The sequence below is a fragment of the Podarcis vaucheri genome, assembly GCF_965113315.1.
Source record: "Podarcis vaucheri genome assembly, chromosome: 18".
NCBI lineage: Eukaryota > Metazoa > Chordata > Lepidosauria > Squamata > Lacertidae > Podarcis > Podarcis vaucheri.
The window spans coordinates 4,137,836-4,165,014 of NC_138756.1; the positions used below are offsets into that span (position 1 = coordinate 4,137,836).

Genomic DNA, 27,179 nt, shown 5'->3' on the forward strand with positions numbered 1-27,179 from the left:
CTGGGGAGGGCGGAATATAAATAAAATTTTTTATTAATTATTAATTATTATTATTATTATTATTATTATTATTATTATTATTATTATTGTCTACCTTCCAGAGTTTTTTAAAAAACAACTAAATACATAATGCTTCTTGACTCCCCACCCCTCTTGATGCTTGTTTTATTACTCCTTTTTATCACCTGTTTTAAAAAACATGTTTGTATTATCTAAGCCCCGAAGTCGTATATCAGTAATCCTCTGCTTATATTTCAAATCCTGCCTTTGACTTCATGTCTGGATGTTAGTATGACAGATAATATAACAGTGGTCTAAATTCTTCCTTGAACAATTCTTCCTTATGTCCTCTTAGTTTAGCAGGGAATTTCTCCCTTTCCACATCTTCCACCAGCTTCATCAGCCATTCCTCGTTGGTGGGGAATTCTCCTTCTTTCCACTTCCGTGTGTATAAAGTCCTGGCTGTTGTGGTTGCATTCAGAAAACCTAACTAACCACCAGCCAGATTCTCAGCTCCCTTTCATGTGTAATTGTTATGTACTGAGTTGAATAGGATCCAAAATGCAGCAGTCTGATTGGTCCTAGAACAATAGGATTCAGAATGCAGCACAATGATTGGTCTCCAGCAGCCACCCAATCCAGCTCCAGATGGAAGTGAATCCCCAACCTGATTGGCCCACAGGAGAATCCCGGAATTAGCCAATCACGTGCAGCCCATTGTGTAAATAATGTATATAAAGCAGATACTTTGGGGGGGACTTTCATTCCTCCTCACCACTATGAGCTGAATAAAGAGCATGAGATCCACTTTCGACTCTGAGTATATTTCAGTAATGTTCTGGAGTAAGCGGCCACAGACCAGATCCAGGCGCCTTGGAAAGAAACTGATTTTCTGGATCCGTTTCCAGTGGGGTTTCGGCCATGGGACAAAGAAGCAGCCAAGAGGCTGGGAAGGGCTGGGACTGCGCCGTCCTTTGGGCCGAGTCCTCTTCTCCAGGCCGGACGGCTGACTGCGGAGTCACTCTGGCAGGGACTTGGCTGCCATTGTGTCTCTGCCTTCTCTGTCAGGTGTCAGTCAGAGTCCGTCTGCCTCAGTTGTGAGCAGTGTGGAATCTCCCTCAAACTGTTTGGAACCATGTTGTTTAGGAAGAAGTTTATTTTAACTCAGTAAAGTCAATTAAAAACTCTGCATTAGTAGATCACGCTGCGCGTCAGTTTAGGTCTGACGTCGTTTCCAGACGGTGTTAGTTGGGGAACGCTTTTCAGCTCCGGGAGCCTTGAATGTGGGGTTTACAGGGCTCGATCCTATCCACAGGGCACTGGCTCCCGGTGGAGTACAGGATAATAATAATAATAATAATAATAATAATAATAATAATAAATTATATATGCCCCGCCCATCTGGGCGGCTTCCAAAAAAATCTTAAAATACTGTAATACATCAAACATTAAAAGCTTCCCTAAACAGGGCTGCCTTCAGATGTCTTCTAAAAATCTGGTAGTTGAATAATAATAATATGTAGGATAAGGTTAAGATGCTGGCTTAACCTTTAAAGCCCTATAGGGCCTAGGTCCCTCGTATCTACGGGGCCGCCTCTCCTGGTATGTCCCATGGAGGACCTTACGGTCTTCAAACAAAAACATCTTGGAGGTCCCGGGCCACAGGGAGGTTAGGCTGGCCTCAACCAGAGCCAGGGCTTTTTCGGCTGTGGCCCCGATCTGGTGGAACGCTCAGTCACAAGAGACTAGGGCCCTGCGGGACTTGACATCTTTCCGCAGGGCCTGCAAGACGGAGCTGTTCAGCCAGGGCACAGTCGGACCCCCTCCTTTGGTAATCCCCACAGAACTGTAGCCCAATGGTTGCCATTAATTTGATTTTGAATTGATTTTAGAATGAATTGATTTTAGAATTCTGTGTTACTTTTATTGTTAGCCGCTCTTAGCCCGGCTTCGACTGGGGAGGGCGAGATATAAATAAAATAATCATCTTCTTCTTCTTCTTCTTCTTCTTCTTCTTCTTCTTCTTCTTCTTCTCCTCCTCCTCCTCCTCCTCCTCCTCCTCCTCCTCCTCCTCCCCCACATTGTTTAACATCTACATGAAACCACTGGGTGCGATTATCCGGAGGTTTGGAGTATGTTATCAGAATTATGTTGACAACATTCCGCTCTATTTCTCCTTCACATCTGCAGGGGAGGCAGTGGAAGTGCTGGACTTCCTTGGTCTTGTCTTGGTAATGGATTTCAAGTGGGGTTTAGGCCTGGTTTTGGCACAGAAACTGCTTCGGTCGTCCAGTATGGTGACCTCTGTTGAGAGAGAGAAACATGTCTCTGATAATTCTTCTCAACGTCTCACCGGCTTTCGGTACCATTGACCATGGTATCCTTCTGGATTGACTCTCTGAGTGTGGGGTGGGTGGCAGCGCTTTGCGGTGGTTCCAGTCCTACTTGGATGGTCATTTCCAGACAGTGTTACTTGGGGAATGTTTTTCAGCTCCGGGAGCCTTGAATGTGGGGTTCCACAGGGCTCGATCCTATCCCCACATTGTTTAACATCTACATAAAACCGCTTTTCAGTCAAAGCTTGCCTAAGGTCAGCTGCTACTCTTTGGAACAGGGAGCTTACACGATACAGAAATTAAACCAACAGACTACAGGAGATAACTTAAATTAATTTCTCAGTTTATTGATATACAAAACTTAGGAGAACGAAATGACATGAAGTGCACTTGTAAATGACACAGCATACAAAAGATTTCCACGAATCTTACTGTTCATGTGAACAGGACTTCCTAAAACCCAGGCTAAGAATGAACACATGGATGAGTAGCTGTGTTTCCTTTATGCACTTCTGGACATCAGGAACATGGACTATTTTAAGAATCAGATGCCCCTTAATTCCTTGTTGTCAGGTGCTCCTTTGTGTTCAGATCAGGCCTCAGCACAATAACGTAACACTTGGGAAGGAAGATGCAGCCCAGAAGCCCAGCACTGGAGGCCAACATAGAGAAGATCTGCACGGCCACCATGTACTTGCCCTTGGTGCTCAGGTAGGTGGGCACAAAAGACACCCAAACACTGCAGAAGACCAGCATGCTGAAGGTGATCAGCTTGGCTTCGTTGAAGGAGCCGGGCAACTTCCTGGCTAGGAAAGCCACCGTGAAGCAGGTGGCAGCCAAGAAGCCCAGGTAGCCGAGGGCAACGTAAAACATGGCCACAGACCCTTCGTTGCATTGCAGGATGATCTCTTCCACCTGGGAGCGCATGTCGGGCTCTGGGAATGGGGGAGAAGAGCCCAGCCAGATGGTGCAGATGAGAACTTGCCCCCCAGAACAGGAGATGACAATGGAGTTGGCCAGACTCCTGCCCAGCCATCTCCTCACCCTGTTCCCGGGCTTTGTGGCCAGGAAGGCCAGCACCACCGTGATGGTCTTTGCCAAGACAGAAGAAACAGCAACTGAGAAGATGATGCTGAAGGCCGTTTGTCGGAGAAGGCAGGTCTCTTTCCTTGGGCGCCCGATGAAGAGGAAGGAGGACAGAAAGGAAAGCAGGAGGGAGACGAGGAGGGTGTAGGAGAGGTCCCGGTTGTTGGCTTTGACAATGGGAGTTTCCTTGTATTTAATGAAGATTCCCAACACAATGCCTGCTGTTAAGGACAAGAATAGGACAAGAGAAGCTAACACCATTCCCAAATATTCTCCATAAGTCAGGAAGGTGGTAATCTTGGGGACACATTGATCTCTGTCCTTGTTTGAATGGTGATCTTCTGGGCATTTGGTGCAATGTTCTGCATCTGGGGAAGAGAAAAAGAGTGGCTGCAGCATCACTTACATCCCTAATGATCTGTGCTCTATTAACATTGTGATCTAGGATCAACTGAGAGGCAGTGACCACTCCACTTCTCTTAACTGCATTGTTTGGATCCTGCCTGTTCCTCTTTGTCTGAACCTTTAAAATGCAGACATTGCTTCCATTCAATGTTCATAGCAGTGAGATCGAAACGGTCCATAGATTATATTGTAATAATTTTCACATGAAGTATTTATTTTTATTGTGCTTTTGCTGATAGTAATTTGCTGCTTTTCATCGTCTATCCATTATTTGATAAGTGTCAACATTATTTCCTTTTTGTGTGGCTTGGTCTAAAAAATCAAAAAGGAATGCTTTGCGGACATTCCTCTCACAGCTGCCCAGTTTGCACCCCAGATATTTCTTCCTTATGGTCATTCCTATCAACTCACTTCCTGGATGTAATAAAGGTGATTAATACTAAGGAAGTCGAGGAAGGATTCCCATTCCCCTATGTCTGCAGTGTGTGAGACTGAATTTCTGTCCTGTGTTTACTCTCTCCAGGAATTTCTTCCCCCTTGGAATCACCCACCTTCCCGAGTGGAGAAGGATCCTTCTGCACACTGAGCACAAGCATAGCAGCAAATGGGCTTTCCTTCTAGGACCACCTTGGCATATCCGGGTCGACATCTTTCTGTACACCTGGAACGAGGTACGGCCTAACCAGAAAGACAAGAAGTTGCAACAAAGAGGAACAGTTAGGAGTATTTGTGTGTATGTAATTCACTCAACGCGATCTCTATAGCATGGTGGTGATCCCTGACAACTGGTCTTGCCAGCTCAGGATGATGGGAGCTGTAGTCCAAAGACAGCTGGGGACCCAAGTTTGGGGAACCCTGATCTACCCCAAGATTTGCAGTTGTGGCCCCCAATGAATCATTCAGGAAATCATCCCAGCTCTACATCAATCACATAGAGGTTGGGGAGGGGTCTGTCTGGCAGGGAATCCTGGGAGATCCCAGTTGCCGTTTCCAGCAGCCAAGATCCCCAGTTGCCTGCCATCTCCCCATTCCCTTAATGCGGTCAGTTCTCTTTAGCTGCAGAACATGATCTCTGGAATGCAGCCTTGACCCCTCATCAGGGTCCTTTCAACCCCCCGCTGACCATTGGGGTGACCAGAATATCTTGTGCTTTAAATTGAGTTCAGTACAGCTGAGGTTTGAGCCACAGAACTCTGTTTCCTCTTCTCCATTTACCTGTTTCCCTTCTTAAAAGAACTTCAAAGCAAATGACAATGGGTCTGACATGTGATTCCCCCAAATTTCAGGATTCGAATAATCTCTCACACGGTTCATTCTCGTGTTTGTGTGTGTCAGAGAGAGAGAGAAAGTGCTTTGCTGTTCAATGCCCAACTGAAAGGAGAGTTGGGTTTTGGGTTTTTTGCCAAATTGCTTTAATTGGTTTTCCAAATTTTACCACATCAACAACAAATTAAGACAAATTTAATAGAAGTGAGCTTACTCACAAATTTAAAAAAATATACAATAAATCAGTAATTATCATTTGTAAAATAAATTACTTTTCATCCTTCTGCATGTGTAAAAGGTCAATATCCTTTATTTGAGCATCCCAAATTCCCCTCCTATCTCAGTTGCTGTAGAAAGAAGGAGTGGTGGTTCCAGCTGTTACTGGACAGTCAACCTGACATGCTCATTCTGCAGTGGTTGTTCAAGGAAGAGCACAGTCAAGATCTCCTAGCCCCCTCCCCCAATTATCCCCCCTACCTTCTTGAATTTCTTGTTCCACTCAATGGCTTCTGGGTTAATGGTGAACTTTATGCCAGCAGATGCTCCTCTCCTTATATTCCCAATTTTCACAAGGGCACGAGACTTATTGGGAGACATCACCCAGTTAATAATATTGAAGTCCGCTGGCATCTCCCAGTTCTCATCCAAGCACAGTCTGCCCCTGGAAGTATTCAGACACCGGACTTCTCTCAAGAAAGGGTGAAGCTGGAATGGCAGGGGAAAGCGCCAGCATTAAGAAACTGGGAAGCTACAACAGGCAATTAATCAAGCCAAAATGGGGAAAACACCAGGGCCAGGTGGGCTATCAGCAAAGTACTATAAGAAATTACAAGATTATTTGGCACAACCACTAAAATGTTTAAGATACTTAGATTGCGCTGATTCTGAAAAAAGATACAGATCTATTATCAGTCAAAAATGATAGGCTGATTTCTCTATTAAATAATGAGTATAAACTGTTTGCAGACCTATTGGCAAATGACATGAAAGTGCTGTTAATGGATTTAATTCATCAGGACCAGGCTGGTTTTTTGCCAGGCTGCCAGATGAAGGATAATATAAGGAATATAATTGATATAATAGAATATCTGGAGGTTAGAAATGATAAGCAAGCAGTGTTGATTTTTATAGATGCAGAGAAGGCCTTTGACCATTTTTTCATGGACTTCTATGAAGAAGACTATAGAGATGATGAAATTCAGAGAGTCATGACAGTGGTACCTCAGGTTAAGAACTTAAATTGTTCTGGAGGTCCATTCTTAACCTGACACTGTTCTTAACCTGAGGTACCACTTTAGCTAATGGGGCCTTACGCTGCCGCTGCGCGATTTCTGTTCTCATCCTGAAGCAAAGTTCTTAACCCCAGGTACTATTTCTGGGTTGCCAGAGTCTGTAACCTGAAGCGTCTGTAACCCGAGGTACCACTGTACTTAGAGGAATTGACACAATTTATTCTGACTAACAGACTATGATGATAGTAAACAACGTAATAACAGAAAAATTCAAAATAATGAAAGGGACAAGACAGGGATATCCTCAGTCACCATTATTATTTTAGTTTTAGGGACCCTGGCCAGAAGTAGAAGATCAGATGAAGAAATAAAAGGGATAACATAGATTAAAGGTAAAGGGACCCCTGACCATTAGGTCCAGTCGAGGCCAACTCTGGGGTTGGGGCGCTCATCTCGCTTTATTGGCCGAGGGAGCCGGCGTACAGCGTACAGCGTACATGTGGCCAGCATGACTAAGCCACTTCTGGCGAACCAGAGCAGCACATGGAAACGCCGTTTACCTTCCCGCCGGAGCGGTACCTATTTATCTACTTGCACTTTGACGTGCTTTCGAACTGCTAGGTTGGCAGGAGCAGGGACCGAGCAACGGGAGCTCACCCCGTCACGGGGATTTGAACCGCCGACCTTTGGTCGGCAAGTCCTAGGCTCTGTCGTTTAACCCACAGCGCCACCCGCGTCCCAACAGTGGGTTACAAAGCATATAAACTCAAGGCATTTGCAGATGACTATGTGGTAACTGTAGAAGACCCCATGGCTAGCCAACCAAGGGTCTTGAACAGATTCTCAAGTTGGAGAAGTAGCAGGTTTTAAACTAAATAAAGGTAGAACGAAAGTATTGGTGGAAAATGTGACAGAACTGATGATTGAGAAGAAAGTTTAATATTTAGGAGTATGGATAACAGTTACAAACATAAATATTTTTAAGAATAACTATACAGGAGCTTGGAAAGAAATGAAAAAAAAACTTAAATAAAAAACTATATAAAAATAGAGATATCTGGAGGGTGGCAGCACGACAACAGGACTTTTCTGTGGTGGCTCCTCACTTGGGGGATGTTCTCCCAGAGAGGCTCCCTGGACACCTTTGTGACAAATCTTTAAGTGCCAGGCGAGAAAGTTATTCTGTAACCAGGATTTGGGTGGATTAAACCATCTCTGGGCATTTTAATGTGCTTTTGGTTTGCTTGTTTTCTTTCTTTCGTTTGCTTTTTCTATTCTCATTTTGTATTTTTTTTCTGCAAACCACCCTGTGATCTTCAGATGATAGTTGATATATAAACAGAATAATACTAATATTATTACTAAGGTAAAGGTAAAGGTACCCCTGCCTGAACGGGCCAGTCTTGACAGACTCTGGGGTTTGTGCGCCCATCTCACTCAAGAGGCCGGGGGCCAGCGCTGTCCGGAGACACTTCCGGGTCACGTGGCCAGCGTGACATCGCTGCATCTGGCGAGCCAGCGCAGCACACGGAACGCCGTTTACCTTCCCGCTGGTAAGCGGTACCTATTTATCTACTTGCACCCGGGGGTGCTTTCGAACTGCTAGGTTGGCAGGCGCTGGGACCGAGCAGCGGGAGCGCACCCCGCCGCGGGGATTCGAACCGCCGACCTTTCGATCGGTAAGCCCTAGGCGCTGAGGCTTTTACTCACAGCGCCACCCGCGTCCCATGTATTATTACTACAGTCCCTCCAAAGGTCCAAATGGCACCCAGTTGAGAGGTGCTGGAGCTGAGTTCCAGTGAGTTCCCCCTGAAGAAAGCCCTGGGTATAAATAGCAAAATGATCGTTATGGGATGGGACATCCCTATTTTCATCGGAGACATGTTGGAAGGTAAGCGACTATTAGTAATAGTAACTATGACAGTTTACAGGTTTATCCACAGTCAAGATCGGCATCTGTGTGGACTGCAGTTTGCAAAAAGGGGAAGGAAATACCTGCCACGGCTGTAGCCTTTGGGGTCCCCATTGCTCTCCTTCCTCCACCATCAGCCTCCTCTGGGGTCTCGATGAAAGCGAAGCATGCAAGGCCTGAGCCACAGCTTGAACATTGATGTAAGTGCTATAGCTATCTAGAGACAGGATTGTCTCACATACCCTTTGGGACACCATCTCCATTTCCGCCTCCTCTTTGCATCTTCTCCGGCCTTTCACAGACAACAGATGCTTTGAATATGAACACTGATAAGCTTCATCCAAAAAATCTCCAAGAAGATTGGACTGCGATTTATATTTCTCACCTTTGCTGCTCCTTATTCCAGTCTGAATTTCAAAGGACAGAGAACCATGGAGGTGCTGGAATAGATATGGAGGGAAGGAAAAGCCAATTCTGCTTTCTAGCAAAGCTGTTGTGATCCAGACTTTCGCCCCTATTTCCTTCTCATAAATATTGTTTATTGCCATGAGCATTATGATAACATGTGCATTGGTTATATAGGAAACAAATACCCCAACTTGTCTCCATAGGGAAAAAGGTTCCCCAGGTGTTATAAATTCATCAAAATAACTTTCTGGTACTCTTTTTGATAAAGCAATGCAGATCCCTTTGCTGAGCATCAGAGGTTTAACAGCGCTCACAAATCTTTCTCCACTGTCATTGTCTGGAGTGAAGAGGCCAATCCACGTCCATCCAAAATGCAGGAGCAATTCAACAATCCCCTGGTACTGACTTTCCTCTTTGGGACTCATCCGGTAGACAAAAGGGAACAGGGTTTTACCTTCGAGAACCTGGGCAGTGAAGCCATGACTGATCTAGCAAGGAAAGCAAAAGATCAGCAATTTATTTTACTTTCAGCATAACAGATATTTAATTATCTGAAATGACTGACATCTAAATCTCTGCTGGCTGAGGCTGATGGGAGTTTTAGTCTGAAACATCTGGAGGTGACAAGTAGGTGAAGGCTCAGTTTTGAAAAAGGGATGTAGGATCCATAGCTCAGGATTTCCCCATTTTTAAAAATATCCCTACTTAACCCCTCCAAAGAGAAAATAGGATCTTATGCAGTTGAAATCCTCTGTCCCTCCATGCTCTCCCACTACTTACCTGTGGGATTTTGTAGATGCCTGACAAGGCTGAAATCACTTTTGAGATGACAGTATTGCTTCTTTCAAGAACAGCCAGCAGGGGATTCTGTTCTCCACAGTGATAATTGGGAATATTGCATCCACTGCCTGCAAGCAGCTCTAGCATGGCGTCTGAAGTCATCTTTGCATCTAAATAGTTCTCATAGATGTTGTAGCCCAGGGTGATGTTGGGTAAGAGACTGAGATCCTGGTTGATCTCTTGGATGGTGAACAGGAAAGACAACATGTACCAGAAGAACCTAGTTGACTCCCTGCAATAAATGAATCCTTTAAAAAGAGTGAAACTGATATTCATATTAATGGGAGGAAGGAAACATTATATGATCCACAGATATTAGTTATTTATTTATTTATTTATTTATCCACAAAAATTTGCAGATCTCTGCTCCATGACAGGAGCTATGATTCAAACAGCACACAGAGCTGTTCAGCAGTGGAACAGACTCCCTCCGAAAGTGACCATGTGTCATGGATGCTTCAGGTGAGATTCCTCCGGGTCCCTTCCATCTCTACAACTCTGTGATACTTTTCTACTGTGGTTCTATTTGTAGGAAATGAAGGCGGCCCTCAAAATTTGAGATATACTGGGAAGCTGCTCCATAGGCTGCTTTTGCTGCAGTGGTCTTTGGCGCCTTCCAAGGGGCTAGACTCCAGGTAGATAAGAGACAATTTTATTGAAAGAGGGGAAGCACCAAATACCTCAGTCCCCTTTTAGTTACAAATGAGGCCTGTTGGCTTTCAGGTTTGAGTGTGTGGTAAAATTTATAATTTTGCCCATATTTTGGATCACTGACTCCACCAATGAGGACACCCTCTGGTCTGTATTATTTTAGTGCTGGGATTGGAGGAGGAAACCTTTAATGTAGCTGAGACAGATTTCCCCATGATGGGCTGCAGGTCTCCCGTTGCATTGTGTAAAGAGAACTGTGATAAGGTTGTTCACAAATGATCCCAATAGAATAAACATAAAATAATCTTAGCAGCTTGGGAATTGCTTGAGTTTCATGCCACCCTCTGGCTTAGGAAGAAACGTCAAGCACCTCAATACTTTGAAATGAGGCCAGTTGTGTGTGGTCAAAAAAGGATTAAAAGGTCCCCAAGAGGCTCTTAAAATTCCATTTGCAAAACTGTAACATTCCTTAATGACAGTTTAAGAATTGTCCAAATGGAATAATATTGAACGAAACCTTTGTGCCTTGGAAATTGCCTGAGTTTCATGGCATCCTGCAGGTGGGGAAATTCAGTGCATCCTTTTGAACCCTGACCAGATTCACTGGCATCCTTGCATTCTACTAAAAGCAACACAGACGCATAGGAACAGGACTGTTTTACTTAGGAAGACAGAGGGAAGAAGGAAGTAAGAGAGGTTTTTTACTGGACCCCCCCCAGTTCCCATCACCCCCAGCCAGCAAGACCAATGGTCAGGGCAGGGTAGTCCTGCAACATCAGCCCTTGGCTCCCCAGCCCTGAGATAGGGGCTCTTTCCTATTTCAACCATTACAAGGACTGGAGGACCATGAAACCCATCCACATATAATTTTACATACACTTCATTCCTGGCGAAGGGTGTCTGAGTAAAGTTGTATGGAGTTGTCTCAATAAGGCGTATTGGAGAGATGATCCCACTGATGAGGAAGTGTCCTGGCCGGTAGTAATTGCGAGCATCCGTTTCATCCCTGACTAGATTCAAGGGACATTTCGCCTTGTGGTTCCTGCAGACTCCAAAGGGCATCATGAGCAGCAGAAGCAGGGATCTCATTCTGGCTCTGCCTCCTCCTCCTCTTACCTACCAAGGAGGCATAGCAGAAGAACCCAAAGACTCTTGCAAGGCCAGACTGCTTGGGCTTTCCCAATCTGGGTGGTTTTCAACTCTACCTTTGGAGCTAGGAAGCACAAGGCAGGCACACCCCTCTTTCGCCAGCTCTGCATCTTGACTCAGTCTGTCTCCAACACAGGAAATATTCTCTGCACCAACTTTTTCAATTAATATTGCCATGCTGTTGTTGCTTTCTGAGGCTCATGCAATTTCCAGAAACATCTCCTGAGCTTTTAGAAGATGAGATGACTATAATTTCGACTATTCTAAGTGGAATAAGTTTCAGCACAATAACTTTCTGGAGTCTTGAATGGCTCAAGCGGCAGGTGCAGAACTGGAGAAAAACATGTTGGACAGAAGTCAAGGGGTGTGCTTGGAAGTTGGAAGTTTGGCCTGAACTTTGCTCACAAGCACCAAAGAAGGAGCTGGATCCAACTATGGACTCTCCTTCCTTGGAGGTTTTGAAGCAGAGTTTGGATTCTGTTGAGATAGAATCATAGAATCATAGAATCATAGAGTTGGAAGAGACCACAAGGGCCATCGAGTCCAACCCCCTGCCAAGCAGGAAACACCATCCTCGCACTCCTGACATATGGTTGTCAAGCCTCTGCTTAAAGACCTCCAAAGTAGGAGACTCCACCACACTCCTTGGCAGCAAATTCCACTGTCCAACAGCTCTTACTGTCAGGAAGTTCTTCCTAACGTTTAGGTGGAATCTTCTTTCTTGTAGTTTGGATCCATTGCTCCGTGTCCGCTTCTCTGGAGCAGCAGAAAACAACCTTTCTCCCTCCTCTATGTGACATCCTTTTCTATATTTGAACATGGCTATCATATCACCCCTTAACCTCCTCTTCTCCAGGCTAAACATGCCCAGCTCCCTTAGCCGTTCCTCATAAGGCATCGTTTCCAGGCCTTTGACCATTTTGGTTGCCCTCCTCTGGACATGTTCCAGTTTGTCAGTGTCCTTCTTGAATTCATTTCATTTCATTTATTTATTTACGGCTATTAGCCCATAAATTATGTACAAACATAAAAAGCACAAAGGCTTAAAAACCGAAATATCTGACACCAGAAGGTGAACACTGCGATGCAAGGGTGGGTCATTGGGCAGAGCCAAATAACAGGATGTGGCCCGGAGAGCTCCAAGGGACGGTTCGCAGAAAAGGAAAACTGAAGACGAGATCCGACATGCACTCTCATCATAACTGTCCGATTAGATTTTGATGTTGTTGTTGTTTTTTGGTGGTTTTTGCGTGTGAGATAACCGCATTCAGGAATCTCGCCACCTGCAGAGTAACAGAAGGGTCTGTATCCTGTAAAAGCAGTGCGGCGTGTGACTCAACAGGCCTGCTAACCAAGCGCAGTAAAGCAGGGCCCAGGAATTTAGTCCTGGCTATGCTATGTAGGGGACAGTTGAACATTATATGTGGAAGAGATTCAACAGTTTTCCCATCACACATGCATAGCGGAGACACCAAACCCTTGGAAAATCTGTGGCTCAGCAGGTTCGATGGAAGGACATTGAACCTTGCACGAATAAATGCAAGTCGGTGTGGTACTGATGAAAGAGATGACATGTATGATGGAAGGTCAAGTGGTGGGGTTATTCCGTGATACCTGGGGGAGCAGACACCCTCACCTCTGGCAAGGTTGTGTTGGTTTTCAATGTCTGCTAATCTTTGCTCAATGAGGCTTTTAGCTGAGCGTAAGTTCATCTTTAGGGAGTCCGCTGGGGAAATTCCGATGCTCAGAAGTTTGGCATGGATTTTTCCTACCCACGGATTAACAAATTCGTCCCGCCAGAGGCACTGAAAAAGGTAATGGTTGGGAAGCCTATGCCAGCTGGACAGCCAATAGCCAAAGACTCGCTTCCAGATGACAGTCTCCAATGATGCAATCCTTAACTCCAAACGTATGGCTGCGTTGCTCACACACATGGGGAGTTTCAGGAGGCGACGGAGAAACTGATTCTGCAATGTCTCCAGCGATGTTAAATTGGACCCAGGGGCCCAGAGCGGGGCAGCATAGCAGAGGGTGGAAACCACTTTTGCGTGGTATACCTTCAATGCAGAGGGGATGTGGGAGGCTCCGTCAGCCGCAAAAAATTGGAGTAGAGCATAAAGTATTGTTTTCCCTTTGTTTAGTAAATACTGTATCTGTGGCTTCCAGCTTAGGTTGTAGTGAAAGAAGACTCCCAGGTATTTAAATTTGAAAACTTGTTCTAATTGGACTCCATCTAACTTCCAGCTGTAAGTTTTCCGAGACCTGGTAAAGACCAGGACTTTAGATTTCCCATGATTAATTGTCAGATGGTTGAGTTTGCAGTAAGCCGCAAAAATCTTTAGAGCTCTGCATAGACCGACTCTAGAGTAGGAAAGGATCGCTGCATCATCGGCGTATAGGAGCAAAGGGCAGCGAAAATCGGCTAGGCGGGGGGCATGAATGTTGGCTTGAGACTCATTCAGAAAGAGCTTCATATCGCTAATAAACAGGTTGAAGAGGAGTGGGGCCAAAATGCAGCCTTGGCGCACACCTCTATTTATTGGGACCTCGTTGGATAGGTTTCCCGCAGGTGTGAGTCTCACTCTAGCCGACGACCCGTGGTGTAATTGGGTTATAAGCCATAACAGTCTTCTATCTATGCCCCATCTCTCTAGTTTCTTCCATAGACAGTTTCTTGGGATACTGTCGAAGGCGGCCTTTAGGTCTATGAAAGCGACACATAGGCGCCCCCGCCTTGGGGCAGAATATTTTCTGGCAAGATGATACATAATTACCATATGGTCAGAGGTCGAGTAATTGTTCCTAAAGCCCGCTTGCTCATGGCCAATCAGATTTGAGTCGTTTGCCCAATGAGACAGCTTAGACAGCAAAAATTTTGCATAGATTTTCCCGATGATAGACAAAAGGCTGATGTTCCGATAGTTCTCCGGGTCAGCAGGGGGACCCTTTTTATGGACTGGCACGATCACGGCCTCCTTCCATGACCTAGGGATAAGCCCCGTAGAATTAATTGCGTCAAAGACTTTGGCCAGAATTTCAGCCCACCACCTCGGTTGCGCAACAATAGCCTCAGCAGGGACTAGATCCGGCCCGGGGGCTTTGCCCGTTTTCAGGTCTAATATCAAGTCCATTATCAGGTCTGGGTCGGTAGAGGGCCACAAAGGTAGATGGTCGGCTCGGAATTCCGTGGATGAGTTGGATTCCTCTGCCAAGGAGAAATATTTACTCAAGAATTTTTCCCATGTGGGCGCAGGGATAATCGTCAGTGGGTACTTCCTTCCTCTTATGTTTATCAGAGCCCAAAATTCCTGTGGTCTGTGGGATCTAGAGGCCGCTATCAAGGCTCGCCAACGCTTTTGATGCCACTCGCGTTTGGCCAGCTTTAAAGTCTGTTTGTATGCTCTTTTGGCTTGTAAATAGGAGGATGGTAGAGCTTGGGCATTAGAGTTTTTGTATTCATTATAGATGGAACGAAGAAGGGATCTTGCTTGTTTGCAAGAGGTGTTAAACCAAGGGGCCCCAGCACTGCAATGCGCCACTTTCGCCTTTTGAGGAGGTGATGTAAAAAAAGTGGTAAGGTTTGTTGTAAGAAGGTTAAAAAGTTTCAAAACCGAATTGGAATCTTGTAAATCAGTAGTTATTTGAGGTAGATAGGCAGTGATTTCCCTATGGAAAAAATCCTGGTATTTTTGGGCTACAGCCTCCGACCATTTGATCCCTCTTATTTGGACCGATGATGAGGTTTCCAGAAGGACTGAGTGTTTATAGTCCTTCTGGCGCCGGAACAATGACAAAGTGGTCACTACTGGGAGGTGATCACTGAAATGTTGATTTTCAACTTGGAAGGAAAGTACATTAACGGCCAAATTTGCGGAGATCAAGAAGTAATCGATAACACTGTTAGATGTTGGTCCCAGGTGAGTGAACTCCCCCGGTATATCGGGGGGGAAGGTGCCGTTCAAGAATACTAGATTCAAGCGAATGGCAATTTGGTAAAGGGTCACTCCTGCTTTGTTTACTCTGTTGTCCTTTGAAGTTCTAATTCTGGTATGTTCCAAGTCAAAGTTGTCCAAACATGGGGGAGTCCACCATTTGGACTTGGTTAGTAGGTCCCAATTAGTGGCAATACGAGCATTAAAATCTCCCCCAATTAAGGAATACGAGTTAGGGCATTTGGTATGACATGACAATAGGTGATTTTCAAATGATTCCCATCTCCAATCAAGATCAGGTGCTGAGCCTTCGGGGGGGGGGGGAGATAAACATTAGTAATTAGTAATGAGGACTTCCCTTCTGTGATCAGTCCAGATAGAGCAAAAGGCGGGGAAGCCCGTACCAGAGTGAATTTGGCGCGAAGTTGGAGTGAGATCCCAATCAAAAGACCCCCTTTGGGGCGACCTCCTTTCAAGGAAGGGGAGGCCGGAAGTGTTAGAAGATCGAAGCCATCTATGATAATCTCTTCCTCATCCCACGTTTCTTGGAATAGAATGATATTAAATGAGTTTATGTACTTCCTGAATTCGGGGTCTGATTTTTTGGTTCTCCAACCAGCGATGTTCCAGCTAAGTATTGATAATGTCGGGTCCTTGTGCTGTCCCGGTAATTGTCACTTTGAGTTGTTTAATGGGTTCTTGGAGGTAGAACGAGGACCTATAAGAAAATCGGTAATTTTAGTTTGTGTGGATAAGGTCTTCTTCTGTGTTGATTGAATCCATGATTTGGTAACATTAACAGGCAGGAAGGGTTTTGCCGGGGAGGAAGAATTAGGCAAAGTTGGTGAGGTTGGATGCTGTTCATTGAGGTGAGTAGTAGCAAGTCTTTGATGGGCTATACTAGTAGATCCGTTGGAGTTGTCAGTCTTGACCAGGGTAACGCTAAGAGGTGTTCCAGCCATCACTTGTAGTTGCTGCGCAGATAGGGAAGAATTATCACACAGATGTATAGAAGGACGTGAACGTGGGGATGGTGCATGCGTAGTCATTTCCTGGTGATCTTCAGGCAGGGATGATTCTAGCTCAGGCATTGAGGCAAAGGAATCATCAACCTCCATATTTTGATTGGACATAAGGTCTGAAACGGGAGTATTGAGTTTATCAACTTCCTCCACGGTAGAATGGTGCTGTTGGTCGACAGGTGACTGCTGATTCAGATCAGTAGGGGGTAACAAAGTAACAGGTTAAGAGATTATCAAGGTATTTGATGGAGACGCCTTGTGGGACGTGGAGCACCTGCTCTCCTCTCTCATCGGCATAGAGGGGTCCCCTTGCGATAGGAGTCTTTGTTTGAGTAGATCCAATCTATCGAGAATAGCCTGCTGTTCTTCCGAAGGGAGTTTTCCATAAGAGGAGATAAGATTTCTCTCTTCAGGGATATTCCAATCTCCGCTTGCAATTGGATCACTCCTCAGCTTAGCTAGATGGTCACTTGCGGTCGCAGGTGGAACAGGGGGTACCCGGCTAGGTGTTTTTCCCTTTATTATAGGGACAGAAGAAGGAAACGGGCGTTCATTGCCGGTTAAAATGTTGGGGAAAAGAGGTTTAACACTCGTGTCCTTAAAGACTCTTGTTGTTACAATCTCCCAGGGTGCCAGCCGATCTTTTTGTCTTGCAAGAAGATGTGGGATCCTTGCAGACTGGAAGGAGAGCATAAATTTCCTTGGCCAGGGCGTGGCATTTAGGGGTACTACAGATAGAAGATCTATCCGGGAAAAAGGAATATTTAACAAATCACGTAGGTACCCTTTAGCCATCATCAGGTTATTCCACCTAAGTCTGGGGGCGTCACGGGAAAAAATGGATAGACATATTTTATTAGGTTGAAAAATCAAGGATTGCTTATTCCTTTGGGGCAGTGGTAGCCTGCATCTTGAGCCCTTAAGGGGAGATTTCTGGTCAAGTTGTCTCTTTAAGGTACTCACAAGCTGCACAGGAGATTGATGCAAATTAGATAGCTCAGTTGAGGAAGGTAGATGAGCTAGAAAGGCCCGTGTAAGTTTATTCAATGACGAAGAAATCCCCTCCAATTCCTTGAAGATGAAGCTTAAAGTCCTGATTACCAGTTGTATTTGATCAGGTACTAATTCATGGGCAGTTTGCCCTAATGCTTCCCGTTTCAGTGACGGAGGTGTAATTAAGGTATCAGGGAGGAGGGTTCCCCTAAGGCTTCCATCCCCCGCTGGATCAGCTAGCTTTTCCAACTCTCCTTGATCATGCAGAGGCCAAAAGCGGTTGTATGTTTCGACCGCAGAAACAATTACTTGCTCCGTTTTGCTGTTATTGTTAGTAGATGGTGGGGGAGATTCAAGCTTTGACTGCTTTACTCTTGGAGGTGTACAACTTTTCTCAGCAGATCTTGGTCGCTTGCCATGACCCATTTGTCGCTGTCTCACTAACTACGAAAGTTCAAAGTAGAGGTAAACGGAGATAAAAGAAATAAAAGAGAACTTATCTTTATGGACGCAACTCCTCTGCTACTCCTCGTCCACTGCTCAACATAACCCAGTCTTCAAGGCGGCGTTACTAATCAGCAGCAGGCTTTCTCAGCAGGGGGTTTGAATATCCTTGTTGATACGTATATGGCCCCGACAGGCCAACCATAGAAGTAAAACGATTAAAAACTTCCAACAGAGGTAAAATAATTTAAAAGTCAAATAAAAACAGCTATAAAGACGGCTGTAAAAGGCTATAAAAGGCAATAAAAGGTTTGTAATCCGGAGGGTTCACGAAGGAGAAGTTGTTACAGCCGCCATCTTCTTTGGCTCCTCGCTTGAGCTTCTTGAATTGTGGTGCCCAGAACTGGACACAGTACTCCAGGTGTGGTCTGACCAGAGCAGAATACAGTGGCACTATTACTTCCCTTGATCTAGATGCTATACTCCTATTGATGCATCCCAGAATTGCATTGGCTATTTTAGCTGCCGCGTCACACTGTTGGCTCATGTCAAGTTTGTGGTCAACCAAGACTCCTAGATCCTTTTCACATGTACTGCTCTCAAGCCAGGTGTCACCCATCTTGTATTTGTGCCTCTCATATTTTTTTTGCCCAAGTGCAATACTTTACATTTCTCCCTGTTAAAATTCATCTTGTTTGTTTTTGCCCAGTTCTCTAATCTGTCAAGGTCGTTTTGAAGTGAAGTGTGATCCTGTCCTCTGGGGTGTTAGCCACCCCTCCCAGTTTGGTGTCATCTGCAAATTTGATCAGGATGCCCTTGAGTCCATCATCCAAGTCGTTGATAAAGATGTTGAATAAGACCGGGCCCAAGACAGAACCCTGTGGCACCCCACTAGTCACTCTTCTCCAGGATGAAGAGGAACCATTGATGAGCACCCTTTGGGTTCGGTCAGTCAGCCAGTTACAAATCCACTGAGTGGTAGCAGAGTCAAGACCGCATTTTACCAGCTTCTTTACAAGAATATCATGGGGCACCTTGTCAAATGCCTTGCTGAAATCAAGGTAGGCTACATCCACTGCGTTCCCTTCATCTACCAGGCTTGTAATTCTGTCATAAAACGAGATCAGGTTAGTCTGACATGACCTATTTTTCAGAAATCCATGCTGACTATTGGTGATCACAGCATTCCTTTCTAGGTGCTCACAGACTGTTTGCTTAATGATCTGCTCCAGAATCTTCCCTGCTATTGATGTCAGACTAACTGGGCGGTAATTATTTGGGTCCTCTCTTTTCCCCTTTTTGAAAATAGGGACAACATTTGCCCTCCTCCAGTCTGCCGGGATTCTTTAGCTGAGATTCCTGCATTGCAGGGGGCTGGACTAGAGGACCTTGGGGTCCCTTTCCAAGTCTCCCATTCTATGATTCATTGGAGGTTTTTAAGAAGAGGTGGGAGAGTCAGGGATGGACCACATCCAGATGAAGGAGTCCCAGCATTGTATCTTAGGCATCCTAAGCCCTTTTAAAATGTGGGGGTTTGGGGGGGCATTATTGGCTTGTTGTTTTTATTTTGATTATATATGTTGTGGTTTTATATTTTGATTTTGTTCTGTGAACCGCCTTGAGACCTCCAGGGATAGGGCGATATATAGGTTCAGTACATCAATAAATAAAGGAATGAATATGAATAAATAAAAATCAATCAATGGAGAATGCTGAGAAATGCCATCCTCAGTACTGTCAACGGGATACATGGTGGTGGGATCTTGTTTCTTGGAGGCTGCTAGAGACAGAGACTGGTGGAGCCTGCGATGGGGAGGGATTTCTCAAGCCCACCCTCTGGCCCACTTGGGTGGGTCTGGGCTGCTTGATTCCTGCCGCTCTCTTCTGGTTCTCCCCCGGAAGGGAAGTAGCGCCTTGGTGGCTTCGAAGCAACTTTAAGTGAATTTCCACCCCATCTTTGAAAGGCTTCTCCAACAGAGGGAAGCTCTCTGGATTTGGTGGAGGGGAGAAATGTTGCTCTGAACTTTTGACTCTCCCTTCCCCTTCGACATGTTCTGCGGAAGGACAGCTTCTGTTGCACATGGAGCCAACTTGCTCCTCGTCTTTGAGCAGAAACTTCTCTACTCATAAACAAATTGTCTGTGCACAAGCCAGGCTAGTAATCTAGCAGCTTTATTATTCTTTATCAATTTATTTATTCTTATTTATTTATTCACTTATTTAATCTGATTCATAAAATCCAGCAGCACTTGATTAGGCCAATAACCCCTAAAGCACTTTATTTTAAGATAAGCAGGACATTCAGAAAAAAGTTTACAAAGTTACTTCAGAACTTTAAAAAAGTAAAAATAACAAAACGGACTGAAATTGTATCAGCTTCTTAAGAATCTGGGTGGATGCTATATTTATTAATTTTTTTTAAAAAAAATTAAGTTTCCAAAGATATTCCAAAACACTTGTCTACCTACCAGAGGTTTTTTTAAATAAACAACTAAATACAGAATGCTTCTTGACTCCCCACCCCTCTTGATGTTTGTTTTATTACTCCTTTTTATCACCTGTTTTAAAAAACATGTTTATATTATCTAAGCCCCGAAGTCGTATATCAGTTATATTTATATTTCAAATCCTGCCTTTGACTTCAGGTACGGATGTTATTATGACAGATAATATAACAATGGTCTCCATTCTTCCTTGAACAATTCTTCCTTATGTCCTCTTAGTTTAGCAGGGAATTTCTCCCTTTCCGCATCTTCCACCAGCTTCATCAGCCATTCCTCCTTGGTGGGGAATTCTCCTTCTTTCCACTTCCGTGTGTATAAAGTCCCGGCTGTTGTGGTTGCATTCAGAAAACCTAACTAACCACCGGCCAGTTTCTCATCTCCCTTTCATGTGTAATTGTTATGTACTGAGTTGAATAGGATCCAAAATGCAGCAGTCTGACTGGTCCTAGAACAATAGGATTCAGAATGCAGCACTATGATTGGTCTGCAGGAGCCACCCAATCCAGCTCCAGATGGAAGTGAATCCCCAACCTGATTGGCCCACAGGAGAATCCCGGAATTAGCCAATCACGTGCAGCCCATTGTGTAAATAATGTATATAAAGCAGATACTTTGGGGGGACTTTCATTCCCTCCTCACCACTATGAGCTGAATAAAGAGCATGAAATCCACTTTCGACTCTGAGTATATTTCAGTAATGTTCTGGAGTAAGCGGCCACAGACCAGATCCAGGCGCCTTGGAAAGAAACTGATTTTCTGGATCCGTTTCCAGTGGGGTTTCGGCCATGGGACAAAGAAGCAGCCAAGAGGCTGGGAAGGGCTGGGACTGCGCCGTCCTTTGGGCCGAGTCCTCTTCTCCAGGCCGGACGGCTGACTGCGGAGTCACTCTGGCAGGGGACTTGGCTGCCATTGTGTCTCTGCCTTCTCTGTCAGGTGTCAGTCAGAGTCCGTCTGCCTCAGTTGGGAGCAGTGTGGAATCTCCGTCAAACTGTTTGGAACCATGTTGTTTAGGAAGAAGTTTATTTTAACTCGGTAAAGTCAATTAAAAACTCTGCATTAGTCGTTTACGCTGCGCGTCAGTTTAGGTCTGACGTCGTTTCCAGACGGTGTTAGTTGGGGAACGCTTTTCAGCTCCGGGAGCCTTGAATGTGGGGTTTACAGGGCTCGATCCTTTCCACAGGGCACTGGCTCCCGGTGGAGTACAGGATAATAATAATAATAATAATAATAATAATAATAATAATAATAATAATAACAACAACAACAACAATAATAAAATTATTTATACCCTGCCACTCTGGGCAGCTTCCAAAAAAATATTAAAATACTGTAATACATCAAACATTAAAAGCTTCCCTAAACAGGGCTGCCTTCAGATGTCTTCTAAAAATCTGGTAGTTGAATAATAATAATATGTAGGATAAGGTTAGGATGCTGGCTTAACCTTTAAAGCCCTACAGGGCCTTGGTCCTTCGTATCTACGGGGCCGCCTCTCCTGGTATGTCCCATGGAGGACCTTATGGTCTTCAAACAAAAACATCTTGGAGGTCCCGGGGCACAGGGAGGTTAGGCTGGCCTCAACCAGAGTCAGGGCCTTTTCGGCTGTGGCCCCGATCTGGTGGAACGCTCTGTCCCAAGAGACTAGGGCCCTGCGGGACTTGACATCTTTCCGCAGGGCCTGCAAGACGGAGCTGTTCAGCCAGGGCACAGTCGGACCCCCTCCTTTGGTCATCCCCACAGAACTGTAGCCCAATGGTTGCCATTAATTTGATTTTGAATTGATTTTAGAATGAATTGATTTTAGAATTCTGTGTTACTTTTATTCGTAGCCGCTCTTAGCCCGGCTTCGACTGGGGAGGGCAGGATATAAATAAAATTTTCTTTTTCTCCTCCTCCTCCTCCTCCTCCTCCTCCTCCTTCTCCCCCCCCCCACATTGTTTAACCTGAAGTGTCTGTAACCCGAGGTACCACTGTACTTACAGGAATTGACTCAATTTATTCTGACTAACAGGCTATGATGATAGTAAATAATGTAATAACAGAAAAATTCAAAATAATGAAAGGGACAAGAGAGGGATATCCCCAGTCACCATTATTATTTTTGTTTTAGAGACCCTGGTCAGAAGTAGAAGATCAGATGAAGAAATAAAAGGGATAACAGTAGGTTAAAGGTAAAGGTAAAGGGACCCCTGAACATTAGGTCCAGTCATGACCGACTCTAGGGTTGTGGCGCTCATCTCACTTTATTGGCAGAGGGAGCCGGCGTACAGCTTCCGGGTCATGTGGCCAGCATGACTAAGCCGCTTCTGGCGAACTAGAGCAGCGCACGGAAACGCTGTTTACCTTCCCGCCGGAGCGGTACCTATTTATCTACTTGCACTTGGACGTGCTTTCGAACCGCTAGGTTGGTAGGAACAGGGACCGAACAACGGGAGCTTACCCCGTCGCGGGGATTTGAACCGCCGACCTTCTGATCGGCAAGTCCTAGGCTCTGTCATTTAACCCACAGTGCCACCCGTGTCCCAACAGTAGGTTACAAAGCATATAAACTCAAGGCATTTGCAGATGACTATGTGGTAACTGTAGAAGACCCCATGGCTAGCCAAACAAGGTCTTGAACAGATTCTCAAGTTGGAGAAGTAGCAGGTTTTAAACTAAATAAAGGTAGAACGAAAGTATTGGTGGGAAATGTGACAGATCTGATGATGTGACAAATGTGAAAGTGGATGCCACAACTACTAAAATTGACTTAAATACAGAAAGTATAAATAATCTGGGACAAAAGGTGAATACCAATACAGAGACCATCCAGAAATTGATACAGGAATCTATTTTGATACGGCAGACTGCGGAGGAAGCCAGGGAGAAAGCCGTTGCTGCGGAATGTAAAGTAACACAATTGGAGAGAGAGAGAGTCCCTGCCCTGCAGAGGCAACTTGATGAACATAAGTTGACGCTTGCTATGATTGAATGTAAAGGAAAACAGAGGAATCTGAGGATTAGAGCCCTACCGGAATTGGAGAAAAGTTTGACAGACTTTCATACACAGGAATTTGCTGACTTTTGGATTGTGGACTTGGGTCAAGAAGAGTTTAGAATTGTGAGGGCCTTCAGACCTGGAAGAGGAGGGAGAAAAGAGAAGAATCGATTCTTTCACCTTTGGTGGACATGCCCAAGGATTAAGACATTCTGGGAGACAATATATAACGAAATGAAAAAGGTATTTAAATATACCTTCCTGAAGAAACCAGAGGCCTTTCTCCTGGGCATGGTCGGCCAATTGGTGCCAAAGAAGGACAGAACCTCTTTTTCTTTGTTATTTTTATGTATGCAACAACAGCAGCAAGAATACTCATTGCGAAGTATTGGAAGATACAAGATTCAGCCACCCAAGAAGGATGGCCGATGAAGTTGATGGACTATATAGAACTGGCGGAAATGACTGGCAAAACCCGAGTCGGTGGAAGAAGACTGGAAAAAGTTTAAAGACTATTGACAGAAATACTGTAAAATTAATGAACGTTAGGAAAATGTTGGAATGAAGTTATATGGCTTTAGTAGAAATGTTATAAGGAATTAAGTATAAATAGATTGATAGAGTGTTAAAGGAAAAAATAAGGTTAGAATGTGTTAAGATAATTATAGGATAGAAAACAGAGGAAGATGGAACGGAATTGCTGAAACAATTAATAGAAGTGGAATACAAAAAGGGAGGTGTGAGGAGGTCGTGGAAATAAGTGAATGAAAGATAAGATAATGAAATTGTTTGATGTGTTTTAAATGGGTTTTGTTTTTGTTTTGTTAGTTTTATGTGTTTTTGTATTGTATTGTCTTTTTTTAGTAATGTGTTTAAACTGTTGGAAAATTAATAAATATTATTTTTTTAAAAATGAATTGAGCAAAATGGAGTTTGTTGTGCAACAGCATTTTCGATTGTGATGTGTGACGTGTGACAAAGGGTGCACACATAGAATATCTGTGATTGTTTCTAAAAAAACATTAAACATTCCCCTACAATTCTGTCACAGGTAACATGAGATATATTATATTATTTTTTATAGGGTATTGAAACTGTATACTTCATTATGATTCACCCTGTATAATATAATATAATATAATATAATATAATATAATATAATATAATATAATATAATATAATATAATATAATATAATATAATATAATATAATATAATATAATATAATATATTGTACTTTTCCGTGTATAAGACGAGGAAAATGGAACCCCCCATTTCCTTAATATTGAGTCCCCCAATATAGGGGGTGTCTTATACACGGGGGCATGTTCTACACGGGAAAATACAGTAATATGTAATGTAATACAATACAATACAATACAATACAATACAATACAGTGGTGCCTCGCAAGACGAAATTAATTCGTTCCGCAAGTTTTTTCTTCTTGCGAGTTTTTCGTCTTGCGAAGCACGGTTTCCCATAGGAATGCATTGAAAATCAATTAATGCGTTCCTATGGAAACCGCTTGCCAGGCTGGCGGTGCGGAGAAGGGCTTTTCTCCCCACCGCAAGCCTTCAGGACAGGTACGGGAACAGAGGGGAAGGGGCGCAGCGCTTCTCCTCTGTTCCCGGGGCTTACGGTGGGAGGAGGGTTTTTCCTCCCCACCGCCAACATTCAGAACAGCATTCTGAATGTTGGCGGTGGGAAGGAAAACCCTCCTCCCACCGCAAGTCTTCAGGACAGCCATCCGAAGGCTGGTGCGGGGAGAAGGGCTTTCCGCCCCACCGCCAGCCTTCGGAGGAGACTTCCGAAGGCTGGCCCGGGGAGAAGGGCTTTCCGCCCCACCGCCAGCCTTCGGAGGAGGTCCGAGGACAGTGGGGAAGACGCGCTGCGCTTCCCCGCTGTCCCGGAGATTTCCCTATGGTCTTTCGTCTTGCGAAGGAAGCCTATAGGGAAATTCGTTTTGCGAAGCGCCTCCAAAACGGAAAACCCTTTCGTCTAGCGGGTTTTCCGTCTTGCGAGGCGTTCGTCTTGCGGGGCACCACTGTACGTAAAGGTTAAGGGACCCCTGACCGTTAGGTCCAGTCGCGGATGACTCTGGGGTTGCGGCACTCATCTTGATTTCTTTGCCGAGGGAGCCTGCGTACAGCTTCTGGGTCATGTGGCCAGCATGGTCATTCTGACGAACCACAGCAGTGCATGGAAACACCGTTTACCTTCCCACCGGAGTGGTACCTATTTATCTACTTGCACTTTGACTTGCTTTCAAACTGCTAGGTTGGCAGGAGCTGGGACCGAACAATGGGAGCTCACCCCGTCGCGGGGTTTGAACCACCGACCTTCTGATTGGCAAGTCCTAGGTTCTGTGGTTTAACCCACAGAGCCATCCCCGTCCCAATATAACATAATATAATAATATGTGATATGATATGATGTGATGTAATAATATAATGTAATGTAATGTAATATATAATATAATAATATAATATAATATAATATAATATAATATAATATAATATAATATAATATAATATAATATAATATAATATAATATAATATAATATAATAATATAATATAATATAATATAATATAATATAATATAATATAATATAATATAATATAATATAATATAATATAATATAATATAGGTAAAGATAAAGGTACCCCTGCCCAAACGGGCCAGTCTTGCCAGACTCTGGGGTTTGTGCGCCCATCTCACATCTATAGGCCGGGGGCCAGCGCTGTCCGGAGACACTTCCGGGTCACGTGGCCAGCGTGACAACGCTGCTCTGGCGAGCCAGAGCCGCACACGGAACGCCGTTTACCTTCCCGCTGGTAAGCGGTACCTATTTATCTACTTGCCCCCGGGGATGCTTTCGAACTGCTAGGTTGGCAGGCGCTGGGACCGAGCAGCGGGAGCGCACCCCGCCGCGGGGATTCGAACCGCCGACCTTTCGATCGGCAAGCCCTAGGCGCTGAGGCTTTAGCCCACAGCGCCACCCGCGTCCCTTATAATATAATATAATATAATATAATATAATATAATATAATATAATATAATATAATATAATATAATATAATATAATATAATATAATATACATTCCCCCAAATAAATATTTCATTACTAATTAATATTAGTAATAATGAAATAAGTCAAGCCAGAGGCTCCTCCTAGCTTTGCCTTGCCCTGCCTAGTGGGCGTGACCACTCCCCACTAAACCCCGCCCCACCTCTCTGTTTCCACTGCTGCCTTTCGTGACTCATTGCCTTCCCCAGCTCTACTCTCCCCACCTCCTTTCACAATGACTCGCCCAGATTGGCGTAGGCGGCCTGCCACTCCCGTGAGCCCCGGAGTTCCCTCTCCCCTCTCTTCCTGCTTGCCTCGCCCGCCCCTAACCCTATCCCTAACCCTGGCCAGTGCAATAAAATTCATTGGATCCCAGTCACGGGTTGGCTAAGGTCAGCTGCTACTCTTTGGAACAGGGAGCAGAGCTTACACAATACAGAAATTAAACCAACAGACTACGGAAGATGTCTTAAATGAATTTCTCAGTTTATTGATATACAAAGCTTAGGAGAATGAAATGATGTGAAGTGAGCTGTAATGGGTATGAGTTACTCGTGCGTAAACTGGTGCCTTTCTCGGTTAATTTGCCTTGTTAAAACTTTCTGACTGCACAGATCCTTCTCATGGTGGCTGCCTCAGTCACTGGCAGAATCCGTCAGTGGGCGTTTCTTGAACCTCTTCCAACATAAAAGTTGTTTGACCCCCAGTCTCCTCCTCCTCTCACTGTGCGGGAGTCTTCTGCACAGGGTAGGCGTGGGTAGCAGAGGACCTGGGCTCTCCTCACTGATGTCCAGTGAAGAGTCCTGGAGCCCTCTCTCCACTTCCCCCATCTGGCTCCCTTTATCCCTGGTGTTGCGCTGATTGGCTTCCCCCTCTACTGAGCTGTTTCTCCCCCTGCTGCTGGGTCGCCAGCATCATCTGGGAGCCTCCCCTTCGCCTCTCGCTCCGATGTC

General features: G+C 44.7%; 1 protein-coding gene and 1 long non-coding RNA gene across 2 annotated transcripts in view; both read right to left on the reverse strand.

The window, feature by feature from the left end:
• The window catches only part of LOC309523113, a 178,499-nt gene that overhangs the window by 100,563 nt on the left and 50,757 nt on the right, over nt 1-27,179 (reverse strand). The window lies entirely within an intron of this gene.
• On the reverse strand, nt 2,892-9,794 carry LOC309522780 (vomeronasal type-2 receptor 26-like; the record flags this gene model as incomplete). The annotated part of the gene is made up of 5 exons (XM_082206337.1): nt 9,426-9,794; nt 8,321-9,133; nt 5,571-5,798; nt 4,379-4,505; nt 2,892-3,790 (listed from the first exon to the last, which is right to left on the reverse strand). Exons 1-5 carry the CDS (start codon nt 9,759-9,761, stop codon nt 2,892-2,894), a joined length of 2,403 nt encoding a protein of 800 aa, XP_082062463.1. The 5' UTR covers nt 9,762-9,794.